Source organism: Phyllobates terribilis, unplaced genomic scaffold (genome assembly GCF_046119375.1).
Source record: "Phyllobates terribilis strain yellow unplaced genomic scaffold, ASM4611937v1 Scaffold_17__1_contigs__length_24005725, whole genome shotgun sequence".
NCBI classification, from domain to species: domain Eukaryota; kingdom Metazoa; phylum Chordata; class Amphibia; order Anura; family Dendrobatidae; genus Phyllobates; species Phyllobates terribilis.
The window spans coordinates 18557099-18578547 of NW_027362777.1; the positions used below are offsets into that span (position 1 = coordinate 18557099).

At 42.8% G+C, this 21449-nt stretch overlaps 1 protein-coding gene across 3 annotated transcripts; it reads left to right on the forward strand.

Annotated features, from left to right (window-relative positions):
• The first annotated feature begins 242 nt into the window (after positions 1-242).
• LOC141176235 (uncharacterized) lies at positions 243-20064 on the forward strand. Of its 3 annotated transcripts, none has more exons than XM_073660218.1 (8): positions 243-331; positions 12668-12815; positions 15567-15717; positions 15847-16026; positions 16110-16233; positions 16317-16414; positions 16615-16705; positions 18718-20064. In XM_073660218.1, exons 3-8 carry the CDS (start codon positions 15640-15642, stop codon positions 19758-19760), a joined length of 1614 nt encoding a protein of 537 aa, XP_073516319.1. In that variant the 5' UTR covers positions 243-331; positions 12668-12815; positions 15567-15639; the 3' UTR covers positions 19761-20064. The 3 variants fall into 3 exon arrangements, with proteins under 3 accessions (XP_073516319.1, XP_073516321.1, XP_073516320.1); XM_073660220.1 differs by having other exon boundaries at positions 18721-20064; XM_073660219.1 differs by lacking the exon at positions 12668-12815 and having other exon boundaries at positions 268-331.
• The last annotated feature ends 1385 nt before the right edge of the window (positions 20065-21449 follow it).

The following is a 21449-nucleotide window of genomic DNA, read 5'->3' on the forward strand; positions in this document are numbered from 1 at the left end:
GCGCGGCTCCGCTCCGTACGCCTCGTACACGCGCGGCTCCGCTCCGTACGCCTCGTACACGCGCGGCTCCGCTCCGTACGCCTCGTACACACGCGGCTCCGCTCCGTACACCTCGTACACACACGGCTCTGCTACATCCACACTGTAAACCCCTCCTGACCCCACACATAAACTTCAGCTCATCCAGCACCATGACAACCAGCACAGCAGAGTCCTGCATCCACTGAGGCCCCTGATCATGTGACCCCCGACTCCTCCCCTCCTGTGACCTCATCACAGCTCCTGTGCGCACAGAGCAGCCATATATGTGGTGGCGGCTCTGCAAGTGGAGGTATGTGGAGACCCCCATTACTGGGCGCAGAGGGCATTAACCCCTTCAGCACGGAGACTCTTTTGGGGTCTTGTGTTGCCCCTTTATAAGAATCATAAGGTTTTTGTTCTGTTTCCTGTAATAGATACATACGACCCAACTATGGAGACAGGAAGGGAGGAAACGTATTGTTCTCATAGTACAGGACCCCTTTACTGGCCCCACAGTGTAATGCTCCCATTATGCCCCTTATGCAGGATGTATGATGCGCCCACACCGTGTAATGCCCCCATTATACCCCTTATGCAGGATGTATGATGCCCCCACACAGTGTAATGCCCCCATTATGCCCCTTATGCAGTATGTATGATGCCCCCCACAGTGTAATGCCCCATTATGCCCCTTATGCAGTATGTATGATGCCCCCACACAGTGTAATGCCCCTTATGCAGTATGTATAATGCCCCCATTATGCAGTATGTATGATGTCCCCACACAGTGTAATACCCCCATTATGCCCCTTATGCAGTATGTATGATGCCCCCACACAGTATAATGTTCCCCCAGTAGCGCCTGACGTCCTGTAGTTGGAATAATCCCTCTGGGAAATGGTTTTCCCTCTGCCTGCTCCCCTACATGTAGACCCTCGAGCATGTATACATTCATGTAGGGGAGCAGGCCTTACTAGATATCGAGGCTTTGTACAGTAATATACCGCATGAGGATGGTATCAGAGGAGTGAGATGTTTATTGATATTGAGATCAATAGAGTGTAGCAGACATAATGACTTCATGGAGGATCTTCTAAAATTCATTCTTACTCAAAGCTACTTTCTTTTTGACAGTAAGTATTTCCACCAGCTCAGGGGTACTGTGATGGGGGGCCCCTGTGCCCCCTCGTATGCTAATCTATTCCTGGGCTGGTGGGAGGAAACCACAATATTCAGGGATGATCAAGTTGTGGCTTCCATGCATTGGGGTACAGTATAGATATATTGATGACATTTTTATCATCTGGTCGGGACAAGTGAACAATTTCTTGAATTTGTCAGGGAACTCAACATCAATAGAGTCGGCCTTAGATTTACATCGGAGTTTAATTATTACCAGTTGCCTTTCCTGGATGTACTAATCTAGAAAGAACTTGAATGGGACCCTAGGGACACTCAACTACCATAAACTTACAAGCACTAATAAACTATTGAAGTGGGATAGCCACCACCCCATCCTCCTAATAAAATTTGTCCCTTGGATATTCCTTTTATGGTTGAGAAGGAACTGTTCTAGTGTCACAGATATTAATATACAGGCAATAGACATGAACACCAGATTCAGGGAAAAAGATACCCACAGTACATTTTGGATTCCACACGATCATTTGCAGAAAAATGGAAGAGACAGACAATCCTCCATTCCAAACCAAGAGACCAAGAAAAGATGGGATAACACAAGTAATAGGAACTTACAACAATCAGAGTGACCATATCTTTAAAGGGGTTGTACACTACTTTATATTACCCCCCCAATGTATCCCCCTGGGGCCCCTAAGACTTTTTGTAAATACCTTAATTTGCAGATGATACCTGTGAGCGGCGCTATCACTGGCCGCTCACAGGCATCACGTGAAGCCAGCTGCTGTCGGCTCTGACATCCGCTGATGTCACGACAAGTGCTGGCGGCAACCGGAGGTCTTTGTCTTCCGCGTTCTGCATTCCAGGTGGATGCCAGGCTGTGGGTGGGGTTACCCCCCCCCCCCCCGCGTCACACCCGGCATCCACCGCGCCCTCTGCCATTCCCTATTCATTGGGAAAGCGTGCGGTGGATGCTGGGTGTGATGCGGGGGGGTAACCCTGCCCACAACCCAGCGGCCACCGCGGGGAGCCCAGCGCTGAGTCACGCCTCACTTGTCGTGACGTCAGCGGGGAGTCACGTGCTGCCTGTGAGTGGCCAGTGATAGCGCCGCTCACAGGCATTATCAGCAACATAAGACTTTTTGTAAATATCTTAGGGGCCCCGGGGGATACATTGGGGGGGGGGGGGGTAATATAAAGTAGTGCACAACTTCTTTAATATCCTCAGAAAACACTGGTATATACTTGTGGTCGACTTAGACCTTTTGGGGTGCTGTGGGACCTACTTCCACAATAACTTTCAGAAAGGGTTGGTCAATTAGGGACCATTTAGTGCATAGTTTATATAAAAAACCTGGACCCCAGGGGACTTGACTAGATTGAAGAATCTGTGGTTTCTTTAGATGTGGAGAACGTTTTACATTTACTTGGCTGAGACCAAGTAAATCGAGTTTCTCTACTGCTAAAACCTTTTTCCAGAGGGATTATTCCAACTGTAAAACCTCAGGACTTGTATATATGGCCACATGCACCTGCCCCCTAGATAATGTAGGTAAAACCAAGAGGGAGTATAGGAGGAGGATGGGGGACCATTTCGGCGATATACGCCATAGTCGCGACACCCCATTAGCAAGACATATGAACAGTGTACATCGAGGAGAAACCGGATGCCTCGCCTTTTGTATCATTGAGGTGGCATGGAAATTGAGGAGTTGGAGGCGGAAGTTTGGCTTACCGACTTCACAGCTCTGATAATGACTTCACGTGATCTAGACTGTATGCTTCTGTTAATACATCCCAGAATTGTGTTTGCCTTTTTTTTTCTGCTTCATCACACTGTTGATTCATGTTCAGTCTGTGATCTATTAATATACCCAACTCTTTTTCACACGTGCTGTTACTTAGCCCTATGTGTTACTTAGCCCCTGTGTATTTACTTTTTTCATTTTTGTTGCCCAGATGTAGGACTTTGCATTTAAAAAACTTTATTTTAGTTGCTGCCCACAATTCCAGTGTGTTTAGATCTTTTTGAATGCTCTCTCTCTTCTCTAGTGTTAGCTATCCCTCCTAGCTTTGTATTATCAGCAAATGTAATCAGTTTATCCTTAATTCCTTCATCTAAACCATTGATAAAGATGTGGAACAACACAGGGCCCAGTACATGGCCTTGTGATACATTACTTGAGACATTCTTCCAACTGGATGTGCAACCATTTATGACCACTCATTGGGTCCGATCACTAAGCCAGTTATGAATCCACCCAACAGTTGCCTTGTCCATTTCATAGTTGGTCATTTTTTTTAATAAGTATGGTATGAGATACTTTGTCAAATGCTTTGCTGAAGTCAAGATATACTATACTGTGTTTCTCTGATCCACCCAGTCAGTGATTCTGTCATAGAAGGAAATTAGTTAGTCTGACATGACTTATTAGTTACAAACCCATGCTGGCTCTGGTTAATCACTTCATTCTCATAAAGATACTTGCATACATGTCGTTTAATAATTTGTTAAAAGATCTTTCTCGGTATAGAAGTAAGGCTCACAGGCCTATAGTTCCCTGGGTTCACCTTCTTTCTTTTTTGAAGATCGGGACAATATTCACTCTTCTCCAGTCTTCTGGGATTTCTCCTGTTCTCCATGAATTTTCAAAGATTATGGAGAGTGGTTTAATAATTTACTCTATCTCCTTCAGTACCCTAGGATGTATTTCATCTGGACCTGGAGACTTGAATTAATTTATGTTAGCTAAATATTCCCTCACTATCTCTCTGTTTATAGATAGTGTGGATTCTTCTATTCCTTCAATAGTACAGAGAAGATCAATTGATGTTACATTTGCTTTCTTAGAGAACACAGAAGCAAAATAGGAATTTAAAAGTTTGGTCTTCTCAGCATTATTTTTTACCACTTTAGCATTGTAAAAATCTTATAGCATCCTTGACTTTTGCATTTAGCCTTTTAGGAATATACTGTGGGCTATCATCCCATATTTTTTGTAGTGGTCTAGTATATTTACATGCCTATTGCATGATGGGACGATGTGCAATACTTGTTTTTAGTCTCCCATGACGCTGATCTCAGAGATAAGACTTTCTATATTGGTGGAATGCAATCCAAATCCATTATGCGCTCTGGCGTGGAACGCATGCTTGCAGACATGCGCAGCCGCAGGTAGGAGACTTTTGATGATCTCCAGCGTGGATCGCACACATCCGGTTATGCGCAATCATAGACAATGATGCAAGATGCACTCTGGCGTGGATCGCATAACTACGGGCATGCACAGTAAACGGGTACGAGTGGAGCGGCTGCAATCAGTTTCTTTGGTGTTTCAGTCTAAAGCACGTCACTTCCGAACATGCACACTAGGGGATGGACATTATCTGACCTCTAGCGCATGAGAAGTAGCGCAGGCGCAGTACATTATTGAACCCCCTGACGTGAACCCCAACCGCATTACCCGACTCGCCACCGCTACAGGGCAGTGGGAAGAGCGGAGGCTAAGCACCAGATTTGGCGCATCTTATGGATGCGCCATTTCTGGGACTGCTGAGGGGTGATATTAATAGCTGCGGAGGGGTCTAGTATCTATGCACCCTTCCCAGGCCGCAGCTGTCTAGTTTAGCCTTTTCTGGTTAGATTTTATAGAGGGACCCCACGTCAACTTTTTTCTGGGGTCCTTCTGTAATCTAGCCAGTAAAGGCTAAACAAACAGCTGTGGGCTGATATTAATAGCCAGGGAACTTTTTTGGCTAATGGCCCCTTCCGCAGCTACTAATATCAGCCCCCAGCGGTCGGCTTTCCCTTTGCTGGTTATAAAAATGACGCCGGAGCCCACGTCATTTTTTTTAAATAAATTTTAGGCTCTGTGCCCACGATCCGGACGTAGCAGTGGTTTGGACTCATATTTTTTGCTGAGTCCAAAACGTTGCATTCTATACTATTCTATTCACTGAACCATGCTTATTTACCGCATTTTATACTTTCTAGTGGTCAATTTTCTGTTGCGCAGACTGGCGACTCCGCAAGAGAATAAGACATTCTGCGGTACTCAAAGACACACTGCATGTCGGTGTCCGCAGGTGATTCTCAGCCTCTGATGCACGCATAGTGGACATGGGATTTCTAGAAATCCCATCAACTATACTGTAACAGCTGGACGCTGTGGGTTTGATGCTGTATAAACACGCAGCATCAAACCTGCAGTGGCTCCTGTTCGTGGCCACGTACCCAAACTCACCCGCAGCATGTCAATTTCTGCTTCAGACACGCTAGTCTCAGCTGCAGATTTTGACCGATTGAAGTGTCATTATATGCAGTGGATTCACATGTACTGACAACAAAAGTGCTGCTTTAGAACACCTAATTTTGGGCGCTACAAAAATACGCTGCATCCAAATCGCTGCTGAGTGCTGATCGTGGGGACATAGTGGCTAGTGAACCAGCTGTGAGATGTTAATTATGGCTAGGAGCCATGTTTGCAAATGGCACCTTCCCAGGCTAAAAATAGCAGCTCACAGCAGCCGCATAAATTACATGAATAGAAATGCTAATGAAGATTGGGTGAATGGGACTAGCGGACACCTAGCTCTTTAATTTGGTTACGACAAGGTGTCAATCAGACCTTTTCATGACCAAACTTAAAGTAAAGTAAAGAGAATAAATAAACACACAGACACAGAGTAAACACTTTATTGGAAATACAACAGGCACATTCTTTATTCATTCAAATTAACCAATATACTCACCCCAGTTCTGATGGTAATCCAAGGTTTAAGCAATGTCCCACCAAATAACTTTATTTAGCTCCAAAAAGCATTCATTGATGTACAAAACCGCGTCAAAAAAGGATGTAAAATCTGCATGCGTTTTCCCTGCCAAGGATATGCAGAAACGCTCAGGAAATTTCTGCTTTAAATATGCATCATGCGCACATAGCCTTAAAAATATATATATCATGAGCATTTCACAATGACAACACCTAATTTTCTTTGCCTGCTAATCATGATATCACGTTTCATTGTTTTCAAAATGTGGTTCACTCACCAATCTCAGATAGGATTGTCTTTAGAAAAAACTGATCTAGTTTTCAGCATGAATTTTAGCTCTATTTTTTTATTTTTTATTTTGAAACTATTTTTACATTAGTCCCATAATGGCACTTTGTTCACTCTTAAACCGAGCATTAGGTATATGTGATATGTGGCATTTGAATGTTTTAATTTACAATCTTGTTTTTATATATACACTGCTCAAAAAAATAAAGTGAAAACTTAAACAACAGAATATAACTCCAAGTAAATCAAACTTCTGTGAAATCAAACTGTCCACTTAGGAAGCAACACTGATTGACAATCAATTTCACATGCTGTTGTGCAAGTGGAATAGACAATAGATGGAAATTATTGGCAATTATCAAGACACCCTCAATAAAGGAGTGGTTCTGCAGGTGGGGACCACAGACCACATCTCAGTACCAATGCTTTCTGGCTGATATTTTGGTCACTTTTGAATGTTGGTTGTGCTTTTACACTCGTGGTAGCATGAGACGGACTCTACAACCCACAGAAGTTGCTCAGGTAGTGCAGCTCATCCAGGATGATACATCAATGTGAGCTGTGGCAAGAAGGTTTGCTGCGTCTGTCAGCGTAGTGTCCAGAGGCTGGAGGCGCTACCAGGAGACAGGCCAGTACACCATGAGACGTGGAGGGGGCCGTAGGAGGGCAACAACCCAGCAGCAGGACCACTACCTCTGCCTTTGTGCAAGGAGGAACAGGAGGAGCACTGCCAGAGCCCTGCAAAATGACCTCCAGCCGGCCACAAATGTGCATGTGTCTGCACAAACGGTTAGAAACCGACTCCATGAGGGTGGTATGAGGGGTCGACGTCCACAGATGGGAGTTGTGTTCACAGCCCAACACCGTGCAGGATGCTTTGCATTTGCCACAGAACACCAGGATTGGCAAAGTTGCCGCTGGCTCTCTGTGCTCTTCACAAATGAAAGCAGGTTCACACTGAGCACATGTGACAGACGTGACAGAGTCTGGAGACGCTGTGGAGAGCGATCTGCTGCCTGCAACATCCTTCAGCATAACCGGTTTGACAGTGGGTCAGTAATGGTGTGGGGTGGCATTTCTTTGGAGGGCCGCACAGCCCTCCATGTGCTCGCCAGAGGTAGCCTAACTGCCATTAGGTAACAAGATGAGATCCTCAGACCCCTTGTGAGACCATATACTGGTGCGGTTGGCCCTGGGTTCCTCCTAATGCAGGACAATGCCAGACCTCATGTGGCTGGAGTGTGTCAGCAGTTCCTGCAAGATGAAGGCATTGAAGCTATGGACTGGCCCCCCTGTTCCCCAGACCTGAATCCTTTTGAGCACATCTGGGACATCATGTCTCGCTCCATCCATCAACTGACTGTCCACAGACTGTCCAGGAGTTGGCGGATGCTTTAGTCCAGGTCTGGGAGGAGATCCCACAGGAGACCATCTAGGATGTGTTATTTGAGTGTTCCCTTTACTTTTTTGAGCAGTATATCTAAAATGTCACCACATAGCCTGGCAGTGACCTAACTCAATTGTTAAACACGGTACCTATTATTAATTTTTTTTTTAATTCTTTAAAACATTTTTTTTTCTTTCCCTTTTCTCCTTTTCTCTCTTTTATTTTTCCGTTCGTTACATCCTATCTCTAGGCACGGTGTATAGCTTGTCAATGAATTTCCCTGAGTATTCATGTTGTGTATGAACATTTACAAGAAGACCCTCTCAAATTCTACCTCACGCTCACATCAGTTTTGTCTCAGAGGAAAAACAGTAGCATCAAACCAAGATGAATGTGAATGGAAGGGAATCTGTCACCCCCTGGGAGTTATCAGACCTCTAATATGGGCATACAGGTGATAGAAATGTAAATCTATACATACCTGTATGGCCCATATTAGAGGTCTGGTTGCTTTGAAATGTCTTTATTCAGTCCGTTTTCTCATTCTTGGGGGATGGGAAGAAATCCCTGCCTACTTTGCTAATTACAATGTCCCCACCACCCCTCCTGCAAGTCACAGTGTCCTGTGACGTGCAGTCTTGTCTTCCAGATCCCGCACATGCGCAAATCTCCTATAACGCAAGGGGCACTTTTTTCTCTCGGCTATATATTTACATTTCTATCACCTGTATGCCCATATTAGAGGTCTGTTAAGTCCTAGGGGGTGACAGATTGCCTTTAAGGCTCTCTGGATGTAAACTGACCAAAACAATAGATCTTATAGGACTCTTTAGTATTAAGAACTGAACTCCTAACGAGAACAGTCATAGGAATTTGCTCCAAAGGGGTAATTAAAATTGCTATCAAACCACTCGCCCCTGCTGACTACCCTTTATTTTTTGCCCATAATATACTGATGACACAACCCACAAGTTCCCGTCTAGTCTAATAGTATGGGCGTAACTAATAGGCTGTAAGCCGGATACTGTGCACTACCCTAGTGTTGACAGCACCCTATACAAGCCTTTTTGTGTGCAATTCAAATACTAAGCAGTCACCCCCTCCATGAAATCATAGAATGGTAGAGTTGGAGGGGACTTCCTGGGTCATCTGGTCCAACCCCCTGCTCAAAGCAGGATTCACTAAATCATCTCAGACAGATGTCTGTCCAGCCTCTGTTTGAAGATGTCCATTGAAGGGGATCTCACCACCTCTCGTGGCAGCCTGTTCCACTCATTGATCACCCTAACTGTCAAAATTTTTTTCTAATATCTAATCTGTGTCTCCTCCCATTCAGTTTCATCCCATTGCTTCTAGTCTTTCCTTGTGCAAATGAGAATAAAGATGATCCTTCTGCAATGTGACAGCCCTTGAGATATTTGTAGACAGCTATTAAGTCTCCTCTGTCTTCTTTTTTTCAAGCTAAACATTCCCAAATCCTGTAACCATTCCTCATAGCACATGGTTTGCAGACCGGTCACCATTCTGGTTGCTCTTCTCTGAACTTGCTCTACTTTGTCGATGTCTTTTTTTAAAATGTGGTGCCCAAAACTGGACACAGTATTCCAGATGAGGTCTGACCAAAGAGGAGTAAAGTGCGATAATGACTTCACGTGATCTAGACTGTATGCTTCTGTTAATACATCCCAGAATTGTATTTGCCTTTTTTGCTGCTGCATCACACTGTTGACTCATGTTTAGGCTATGATCTACTAGTATACCTAAGTCTTTTTCACATGTACTGTTGCTTAGCTCTATTCCTCCCATTCTGTATATGCTTTTTTTCATTTTTATTGCCCATAAATGGTATGTTGTGAGTGGTTGTCTCATCAGTATTTTGCACCTGTGTAGCCGCCATCTTTATGTGGGTTTGCTGCACCCTGGTAGTGCATTTGGTTTTGAAGATCTCGGCAGGTAAACACTGCTGTGTTTTTTTCTTGAATTTTGGGGGGAATTTTAATTCTTCTTAGTGAGGCTTTGCTGTTTGTGTCAAGCTTTTGGGGATGGAAATTTCATTCTCCAGCAGGACTTGGCACCTGTCCACACTGCCAAAAGTACCAATACCTGGTTTAAAAACAACAGTATCACTGTGCTTGATTGGCCAGCAAACTTGACTGACCTTAACCCCATAGAGAATATTTGGGGTATTGTCAAGAGGAAGATGAGACACCAGACCCAACAATGTAGACGAGCTGAAGGCTGCTATCAAAGCAACCTGGGCTTCCATAACACCTCAGCAGGGCCACAGGCTGATCGCCTCCATGCCACGCTGCATTGATGCAGTAATTGATGCTAAAGGAGCCCTGACCAAGTATTGAGGGCATTTACTAAACATAAATTTCAGTAAGACAACATTTCGGATTTTAAAAACATTTTTCAAGCTGTTGTTATAAAGTATTCTAATTTACTGAGATAATGACTTTTGTGTTTTCATTGGCTGTAAGCCATGATCATCAACATTAACAGAAATAAACACTTGAAATAGATCCCGCTGTCTGTAATGACTCTATATATGAGTTTCACTTTTTGTATTGAAGAACTGAAATAAATTAACTTTTTGATGATATTCTTATTTAGTGAGATGCACCTGTATATAAATCTAAATTGCAATTCAATAGAGAGCAAATTTATCCTATCTAAAGGAAATTAATCTGCCAACATTCTCGGGTAAAGATCAAGAATATCTGAATAGTCCTTTACAGTTGGAGGAATTACAAATGGCGGTAGCCTCTATGGCAAATAAGTCGCCAGGGCTGAACGGGCTTGCCACTGAAATATATAAGAAATTTGGGAATATCCTACTTCCTCACTTACTGGCTACCTTTCAGGATGCAATTAAGGGGGAAGCTCTGCCTCATTCAATGCAAGAGGCAGTGATTGATGTTATACCTAAGACAGGCAAAGATCCTTTAATTCCCGATTCATAGAGGTCCTTATCTTTATCAATTGATAATGCCTATGAAGTGGTGTGGAATTAATGCCGCTATATAACTGAGTAAAATAAATAAATATCAAGATCATTGTGAAGGTTTTGGCTTCTAGATTGAACACAGTAATATCTACAGTAATCCATACTGACCAGTCAGGCTTCATGCCTGATAGATCCACAACTGTCAATATCCGAAGATTTTTTCTTAACCGGTGGATCGCGATGGGGATAGACCTGTACGCTCGCTTGATGCCACTAAGGCATTCGATTCTGTTGAGTGGGAATATTTATGGGTGGTGTTGGAAAAGTTCGGCATGGGATATGGTTTCATCTCATGGCTTAAATTACTATATAGTAGGCTGGTGGCTAGAATATGAGTAAATAGGCATCTCACCTCGGCCTTTGGACTGAGCACGGGCACACGGCAGGGGTGTTCACTGTCTCCCCTGCTCTTTGCAATGGCCATTGAGCCCCTGGCAGCGATTATTAGGGAGAATCCAGAAGTAATTGGGTTCCGTAGAGGGAATAGAAAAGAGAAGGTTGCTCTCTATGTCGATGACACTTTGCTGTTCTTGGATAGAGCTTCTGAGTTCCTTCCTATAGCAATAGAAATGATAGAAACATTTGGAAAATACTCGGGTCTGGTGATAAACTGAAGCAAATCAGTTATACTTCCATTGGATAATATAGATGAAAATGCTTCCCGTTATACTAACTTGGGGTTACAGGTGGTCTCTGAGTTTAAGTACTTAGGCATTAACATAATGGCAAAAATACAAAAATAAATGATTATGAGAATCTTGACCCAATATTAATAAAGTTTAGAGGTAAACTGGGGGCTTGGTCCAAGCTACCTTTATCGGTTGTGGGCCGTGCTAATCTGGTCAAAATGATCTGGATGCCACAGTTGCTGTATGTTCTACACAACTCCCCAATATGGATAAATCAGAGATTTTTCTTGAAAGCTACCCAGGAGTTTAGAAAATTAATATGGGGCAAACAGACAACGAGAATTAAGCTGGATATACTACAAAGAAACAAAACAATGGGAAGCCTTGCAGTCCCAAATCCATGGGTATATTATGTGGCATCTCAGCTTCAACATATTCTGGGATGGAATGGCCATGGGACAGGGAAGCTCATCGTTTGTTGCTACAACATTATCTCCAATCAGATAAACTTTATGAAGTGCTGGAGGCGCATACATTTTGGACACTTGGAGGTAAAATACCCACTATTCTATTAATTCACAAACTTTGGGGGTCGATGAAAAAAAAATACAGGGTATAGAAGGTGTTTTGCAATTTACTTCATTATGGAACACTCCATGGCTTCCAAATCGATACCAACTGGTGGGATTCTAATCCTGGAATCCTGGAGTTCTAGGGGTTTAAATAGATTTAATCAAGTGTTAATAGGTGATTTGATTAAGGAATTTTCACAGTTGCAAAATAAATTCTATAAAAATTTACAATTTCGGCACACACATAAGGCAGAAGGCATTGTTCTGGATGTGGAGGTACCTCAAAACACAATAATACAGAAAATAGCTAGTTCACATCGGTCTCAAGGACTGATTTCACTACTTTATAATATTCTTCTGGATATAATATTGACAAACCATCCTATGTGATCAAAGACAAAATGGGAGAGTGTGGTAGGCCCTATAGAAGAAAATCATTGGCTAGATATATTGGAAAATGTCCCACAATTATCCTTGAGCAAATCCCAATTGTCTCATATATACATTGTGACAAGGTCACTGGCAAAGTACTAGAAGGGAGATATGCAGCACTGAGATTAATAGCTGCAGTAATTATACATAGGAAAAGGTTCCAGCACACAAGTGGATTAATCAGCCATCTTAGTGCTAAGGTGATTAAACACGTGTAGAAAGGGAGGGACTCAGAGGATAAAATCACCTGCTTTTCAGAGCATTTGGTAGAGGGCCTGGAGATGAAAGCTCTGGAGCTGTGGTGTGCATGTTAAGGAAAGCTAAACCTTGGGTTGTTTTGTTTCTGAAGCAGATGGTTACCCATAGCAACAAGATCTTTGCCATACATTATGGTTATGTTTTCTTTTCCTGTTAGGCCAGGAAGTCCGTGTTTGTTTTTGCTAACATTGCTGTAGTTTACGCAGTACTCTTAATAAACTCAGCAGAAGCTTTAAAGAGACCGTGTTCCTGTGTACCTCTATGAGCAACCAAGTGAGTCGATTTACCACAACGTGATACATCAGGTACAGTATATAGGACACTTCAATTCTTATATAACATAGGATTTCGTTCAAGTCCTCATTGTACTAGATGCAACACTTACTCAGTAGACATGCTTCATATTTTGTCCTTATTCAATGCAGAACTTTCACCATTGCTATGTATACTGGGATATGTTGAAGATATGACTAGTGATGAGCATGGCAAAATAGCGGTGGCACGTATGTTGTATATGGCAAGGAAATTAATAGCCCAAAAATGGATAGCAGATCAGGAACCTGTGATGTCAGAATTTATAGACAAAGTTAATTGGCTAGTAAACTTGGAAAAAAAAGACATGTCATCTGTAAATATGATAAGTTATGGAGTTTATGGATTGATAGCTCCGGTTTGGCGTCCAGGGAATTGGAGAGATTTCGCTATATCTATGTTCTGGTGCCCAAAAGAGTTACATTTTTTTTAAACAAATGTTTAACATGTTAAAAAAAACGAAATGTGTCTTATACGTATTGCATTTTTTTTTGTTTTTAAAAGAATTGTTGGTTCCAATTTTCTTTTGAAACTTTTTAAAATCTGCTTTTTTCAGGTGTTTTTCTTGTAATATAGAAAAGCCTAAGGCCAGACATAAACCCCATAAACACTGTACTTGTAGACTTGGGTATCAAATCATTTCTGTCTGCGGTGTTTGTGCAAACAAAAAAGCTTTTATAAAAGCCTGAAACTTCTGTGTGTGAATCGGAAATGAGATCTAACGTGATAGAAGATTACAGTCTTGGGAAGACGGGAAACATTCATATAGACGGCCGGTGGAGATGTAGTCAATGACGGACTTTGGCCAAATATGTTTCTTGAGCTGTAGTAGAAGATGAAGATGTCATCCTCATCATGAAGTAGTTATTTCTCATTTCATGTGTAATGAATATCTCCTGCAGTATTGCTAATGCCGATTCCAGTGTCGGTAAATGAGACCAGAATTAGCGTTATGGACGATGGGTCTATGAGAAACGTATTCAGCTGCAGATTCCAAGGAAGAAACGACTTGTTGTCTGTGGCCTAAAATACACTGCTCAAAAAAATAAAGGGAACGCTCAAATAACACATCCTAGATCTGAATGAATGAAATATTCTCATTGAATACTTTGTTCTTTACAAAGTTGAATGTGCTGACAACAAAATCACACAAAAATCATCAATGGAAATCAAATTTATTAACCAATGGAGGTCTGGATTTGGAGTCATCCCCAAAATTAAAGTGGAAAAACACACTACAGGCTGATCCAACTTTGATGTAATGTCCTTTAAAACAAGTCAAAATGAGGCTCAGTATTGTGTGTGGCCTCCACGTGCCTGTATGACCTCCCTACAATGCCTGGGCATGCTCCTGATGAGGTTGCGGATGGTCTACTGTGGGATCTCCTCCCAGACCTGGACTAAAGCATCTGCCAACTCCTGGACAGTCTGTGGTGCAACGTGACGTTGGTGGATGGAGTGAGACATCATGTCCCAAATATGCTCAATCGGATTCAGGTCTGGGGAACGGGCGGGCCAGTCCATAGGTTCAATGCCTTCACCTTGCAGGAACTGCTGACACACTCCAGCCACATGAGGTCTGCCATTGTCCTGCATTAGGAGGAAGCCAGGGCCAACCGCACCAGCATATGGTCTCACAAGGGGTCTGAGGATCTCATCTCGGCACCTAATGGAAGTCAGGCTACCTCTGGCGAGTATATGGAGGGCTGTGCTTCCCTCCAAAGAAATGCCACCCCACACCATTACTGACCCACTGCCAAACCTGTCATGCTGAAGGATGTTGCAGGCAGCAGATCGCTCTCCACCGCATCTCCAGACTCTGTCACGTCTGTCACGTGCTCAGTGTGAACCTGCTTTCATCTGTGAAGAGCACAGGGCGCCAGTGGCAACTTTACCAATCCTGGTGTTCTGTGGCAAAAGTAAAGCGTCCTGCACGGTGTTGGGCTGTGAGCACACCCCCCTTCTGTGGACGTTGGGCCCTCATACCACCCTCATGGAGTCGGTTTCTAACTGTTTGTGCAGACACATGCACATTTGTGGCCTGCTGGAGGTCATTTTGCAGGGCTCTGGCGGTGCTCCTCCTGTTCCTCCTTGCACAAAGGAGGAGGTAACGGTCTTGCTGCTGGGTTGTTGCCCTCTTATTACTCCCTCCACATCTCCTGGTAACTGCTCCATGCTCTGGACACTGTGCTGACAGACACAGCTACCCTTCTTGCCACAGCTCTCACTGATGTGCCATCCTGGATGAACTGCACTACCTGAGCAACTTCTGTGGGTTGTACTGTAGACACCGCCTCATGCTACTGTACCTCTAGGGGTGAGAGCAATGGCAAAATGAAAAAGTAACCAAAACAACAGCCAAAAAGGATGAGAACAGAGAAATGGTCTGTGGTCACCACCTGCAGAACCACTCCTTTATAGGGGTATCTTGCTAATTGCCGATCATTTCTACCAGTTGTCTATTCCATTTGCACAACAGCAGGAGAAATTGATTCACAATCAGTGTTGCTTCATAACTGGACAGGTAGGTTTCACAGAAGTGTTATTGACTTGGAGTTACATTGTGTTAAGTGTTCCCTTTATTTTTTTGAGCAGTGTATATAGGTTTTATTAGTAGATGTAAAGAAGGAAACTAAATACTGTAAAATAATAAATCTCATATGTTTCCCTTATTATCTCCAGTAATTGTATTATTACACAGGATTCTTTATGATGTTACATCGGCTCATCTTTTTCTCATTCAGGTCTCTACAATATCAGATGCTTTCAGAGAAGATCTTCTATAAAAGAGAATTTTCCTGATATTATCCATCAAGGATGGATATGGACAGAGACAAGATGGTGGAGAGGATATTACACCTCACCCTAGAGATCCTCTTCCGGCTTACTGGAGAGGTGAGAGATTCTGATGACGTCACATTACATCATTCTTATCTATGGGAATAACAGATGGACAGAACTGGAGAGGTGAGGACTCTGGAAATGTCTGGAGTGAGATTTATTAATGTGTCTCTCCATAACCAGGATTACACAGTAGGGAAAAAGACCTCTTATGAGCGTTGTCAGGACCCTGTGTCTGAGGGATGGGGAAGACCCCTGAGCCCAATCACAGGGCCTCCACCTCACCCCCTGATGCATAAGGACATCAATCTCCAGAAGATCCTAGAACTCACCTACAAGATAATTGAGCTGCTGACTGGAGAGGTGACACTGCTGGGAATGCTGGGACATTATACAGTAACGCTATGAAGGGATCGGGGGGATGACGGTATCATTGTATGTGTCAGGTTGCTATAAGGTGTCAGGATGTCGCCGTCTATTTCTCCATGGAGGAGTGGGAGTATTTAGAAGAACACACAGATCTGTACAAGGACGTCATGATGGAGGTTCCCCAGCCCCTCACATCACCAGGTAATAGACAGGACTAAATACACACGGCCTATAATTATCTGTATGTAAAGAATAAATTCAGTCCCTGTATGTGTTTCCTCCAGATCTATCCAGAAAGAGGACAACACCAGAGAGATGTCCCCATCCTCTTCTTCCACAGGACTGTAAACAAGAAGATCCCAATGTTCCTCAGGATCACCAGGTAGATGGAGAGAAGGTGTCATGAGATCTCCCCTATGATGTGTAGATGGCTGTGAAGGTCTTGTGCTCAGTCTTGTTTTTAATCCACCATTATTGTATGTTTTATACCTGTGTAATGAGAACGGTGGAGATGGCCGGATTAGAGCTGATCATAGATGTGACTTCTCCATCTGTTTGTGACTTTTACAATATTTGTTTCAGGGTGAAGATCTGACCCATATTAATACTATAGAGACATATGTGAGGGGTCATGAGCGGTGTAAAGAGGAGATTCCTACATATGACTACCCAGGTGAGTACTGACCACTAAATGCAGTGAAGTTACAGATTCTTCTCAGTCACCGGCTGTGGCTGCTTTATCGGTGGTGTAGTCCGGCAGTATCACAATCGTGTGATCACCATTTTGCCTCTAGACCACAACATTTTCCTCCACTCAAAACTGTTCAAATGACTTTGGGTATTGAAAGCCCTTTTCTATAGAATTTACAATCAGTAAGATCCACCTACCCCCTGGGATTAGAAGATACTGACCTTTACCTGCCCAGATCTGTAAACTGCAAAGTAAAATGACAGCGTACGTAGAATGTACTGACAAGTTAGAAAATAACTTGAAGGAAAACATTATGATGGACCTCTTAGAGAAAGTGGAGGGTGATGATGCTGTTGGCTTCCTAGATCCCTGATATCTTATTGGATGAATCTACCTTCTCTCCCTTCTATGCTGCTGAATGTCCTCATATGGTTCCTACAAGACCAGGTCCAGTCTTTCTGGCCAAACGTCACTTTTATGATCTACAACATTAAATGTGCAGTGAGGGACAAGTGTGAATTTCTGTACAATAACAACAGAGTTTCCCTTTATCCTGACTTTACAGTTTCTTTTAAAACCAACTAACTTCAAATAAGATTGCGATAAACTATACTAAAAACATTACACCTGTGCCATGATATATCTCTAAGCTGTGCGTGGCTGATGGCTATAATATACATTTATTCACGCCTGCAGGAGATGTGTTGGCATGGCTCGAGCCCTGGTTTCATGGATTCACTCCACGTCATAAATTCCATTATGTTTTCAATCCTAATAAATTCAGATTACTGCACAATCTCTCCTGATATGAGGAGCACTAATACTTTCTCTACTCTTGTGGTCAGGAGTCATAGTAGCTCCAATGGTCCACCGTAAATGAGTACAACTCCAGTTTAGTGTTGGAGTTCTACCCTCATACATGCGTTGTTGGGTATCTAACATTTTTTTAGTCTATATCTTTTTTTACAGGTTCATTCTCTATGATACTTTGATTGTGGTGGGATCTGTCTCACTTATTTGAGTCTGTAACTCCCTGGTAGTCTTTAAAAGTAGGTCTCCATTACGTCTTCCCAATGCCCAAGGTCTAAATTTAAGACACCTCAGCTCTGCTCTATTATAAAAAAGTTCTCTTTGAATGTGTAATATTTCTTCTTGAAAGTCATCTGACAGAAAATATTGTCCCTTACGATAGTTTAGATTGCCAAGATCCACCGAGCCCCATACTGTAATTACCACAGAGAGGTTTCATCACTAGTTACTCATTTCTATAGATCCACACAAAGTGACTGCGTTTTGGAAATTATAAACCTCAAAGAATTAATCTTTAGAAATAGTGACTATTTTGACTCTACAGCCACTTTCCAGAAATTAGCACGCAGTGGATGTTGGAGAGTGAAAATTGCAAGTATGCCATTTTATTACCCAACATATAGTGCCCAGATTGTGCTCCAGGAGACACACACCGTAAATTAAGTGGGTTCTTCTCCCTATAGTAATGCCAAATACATGGATGCTAAATGTGGTTTGGGCGCACTGCAATGCTCAGAAGTGAGGGGGAGATCTGACTTTGGGAGAGCGGATATTGCTGGATTGGTTTATGGAAGCCATGTTGATTCTCAAGAGCCTTTGAGCCACTAATAATGTGGAAACCTCTGTTTTTCCATTGACAGATAATGGACCTGAGTGGGGACTTGTTTTTTTGTGGGATGAGTAGAAGTTTTTATTGGTATTATTTTTGCCTACATAACATCATTTGGTGGCTTTTTATTCCATATTTGGGAGGCAGAATGAACAAACAGTTGAACACCACGCTCCACTGGTTCATGCTATGAAGTATTCTATTGGACTGTGAACTGTCATTGTCTTGGTGAATAATTAATAATATTTTTTTTTTACATAGCTTGCCATTTTAATGGACAGTTTAAGTAGAAATGTTCAAAAATATAAAATTCAAGGATATTTATTCAAAAATATTAATTTGTTTTATTCTTTAGCAGATGACTGTGCCAGGAGATCAGAGGGACAGCTGACATCTTCAATTTTTAGATCGGATGACCTTGAGATCCCACAGGATACAATTGAAGTGAATGCCATAACTCCAGATATACCATCATCCCTTCACAGCAAAGATCTGTCATCTGATCCTATGAAACAGGTCCTGTCTTCTGATTCATTACTGACTACTAAGGAAAATCAAAGTCACAAAATAAGCATTAAAAAACAAATTGCTCCTAAAGCAAAGAAGCCATTTTCAAGTTCAGAATATGGAAATAGTTTTCCCCTCAAAAAGTCTTTTCTTAAACATCAAAGAATTCACACAGCAGAGAATAGATTTTCTTGTTCCAAGTGTGGGAAATGTTTTAACCAGAAATCAGATCTTGTTAGGCACCAGAGAACTCACACAGGAGAGAAGCCTTATTCATGTTCAGAATATGGAAAATGTTTTAACCATAAATCAGATGTTGTTATCCACCAAATAACCCACTCAGGGGTGAAGCCATTTTCATGTTTAGAATGTGGAAAATGTTTTAACCATAAATCAAATTTTGTTAAGCACCAGAGAACCCACACAGGGGAGAAGCCTTTTTCATGTTCAGAATGTGGGAAATGCTTTGTACAGAAATCAACTCTTAATACACATCAGAGAACCCACACAGGGGAGAAGCCTTTTTCATGTTCAGAATGTGGGAAATGCTTTGTACAGAAATCAACTCTTAATAAACATCAGAGAACTCACACAGGAGAGAAGCCTTTTTCATGTTCAGAATGTGGGAAATACTTTGTACAGAAATCACATCTTAATGCACATCAGAGAACTCACACAGGAGAGAAGCCTTTTTCATGTTCAGAATGTGGGAAATGTTTTGTACAGAAATCAACTCTTAATAAACATCAGAGCAGTCACACAGGTGAGAAGCCTTTTCATGTTCAAAATGTGCGAAATGTTTCAATCAGAAAATGCATTTTGGTAGCCACTGGAGAACCCACGCAGGGGAGAACGCTGCAACAACACCCAACTGGTCTCTGTACAGACTAGAAAGGCCCTAGCTGCACAACTAAAATCACCTCGTACCTACATCACCAACACCTATATCCACTAACGCTTGGGTCAGAGACATTGTCTCCTACAGCTACAAAATAGAATTTTCCATGCTCCCTTGTTTTCGAGACCCACCCCACTAAGACTCCTTCCCTCATTGCCGGCTTTTTCAAGGCTATTGATTCGCTATCCAAAGCGGGCATCATGATCCCAGTTCCAGGACACCGAAACATCAGACACTGGAGGCAGTCCGAGGGGCCGGGGCAAAGCCAAAGACCCTACGCACAATCCTGCCCTTATGCACCAACAGCTTATTACACAGTTTTACAATACATCAGACATGTGTTTAAATGAAACAAGCAAAGGCATAAAGTTTTCAATGGTAATAAAATGCACTTTTATAAAATTAGAATTGTTTCTATATATGTTAAAATGTTCTTTTGACAATATTTCTACAAGTAAAAGTTTGAGATTTCTGTGGTAATGGTTATTTGTTCCTTTTAAACCTGTTCTGAGTGTCAATAAAATATTTCTCTGGTTAAGTTTCCACATTTTATTTTAGCCTTTCATTTTACTCATAGGGCAGGAAAAGCCCATGATGCATCTGTGTAAACCATATAAAAGGTACTGGCTTAGACAGGTAAAGCATTTTTGAAACGATGTAGTTCACTTGTACAAGTTGCATAGATGAAAACCTGCTTAAAGGGAACCGGTCACCTGGTTTTCCCCATATAAAGTACGACAACCACCTGTATGGCCTTTATATACACAATTCTAGAATGCTGCATATAAGTCCCCAAGCCGATCTCCGTAACTGGAATTGGATGTTTCGACCCCAGCAGTTCTCCTCCAGCCGGTCGCCCCCGCACATTTCGTCCCCAGCATTTGGCCCCCAGGATGTTTTGCCCCCGCACATCTCACCCCCGCACATATCTCCCCCAGTTCGCCTCCGTCCGGGGGCAAAATGTGCGGGGGCGAATCTTGATAGGGGTGAAATGTACCTGGGGGCAAATTGCTGGGGGCGAACTGCTGGGGGCGAAACTTCCTATAACCAAAATTAACATATTTTTAACCATCCAAACAATGCTATTTAAATATTCATGATGGCTGAACTGCAAGCAGTCAGTCTCACTTCATCATATATGATTAACTGTGAAACGCTGCAGTGTTCCAATTACACTATACTTTTAGAAGCCATAGACTTCATCATTAGACTGGCTGTCTGGAGAATCCTCCGGTGGGTCCAGGCCTCTCCTTCAGGGGCATCTATAACGCCTGACCTCGCAGATGGTATGGTGTCACTGAGATTTTAATGTTATTTACTGTTGAATATCATATTCAGCGAATACATCAGACCGGAAGCGGCAGACGCGATGACATTACTAGATTGTGCCTGCCGTGCCTCAGGCCACACGTGAGGACATTACTAGATTGTGCCTCAGACCACACGTGAGGACGTTGCTAGGTTGTGCCTCAGACCACACGTGGAGACATTGCTAGATTGTGCCTCAGACCACACATGGGGACGTTGCTAGATTGTGCCTCAGACCACACGTGCGGACGTTGCTAGGTTGTGCCTCAGACCACACGTGGAGACGTTGCTAGATTGTGCCTCTGACCACACGTGAGGACGTTGCTAGGTTGTGCCTCTGACCACACGTGAGGACGTTGCTAGGTTGTGCCTCT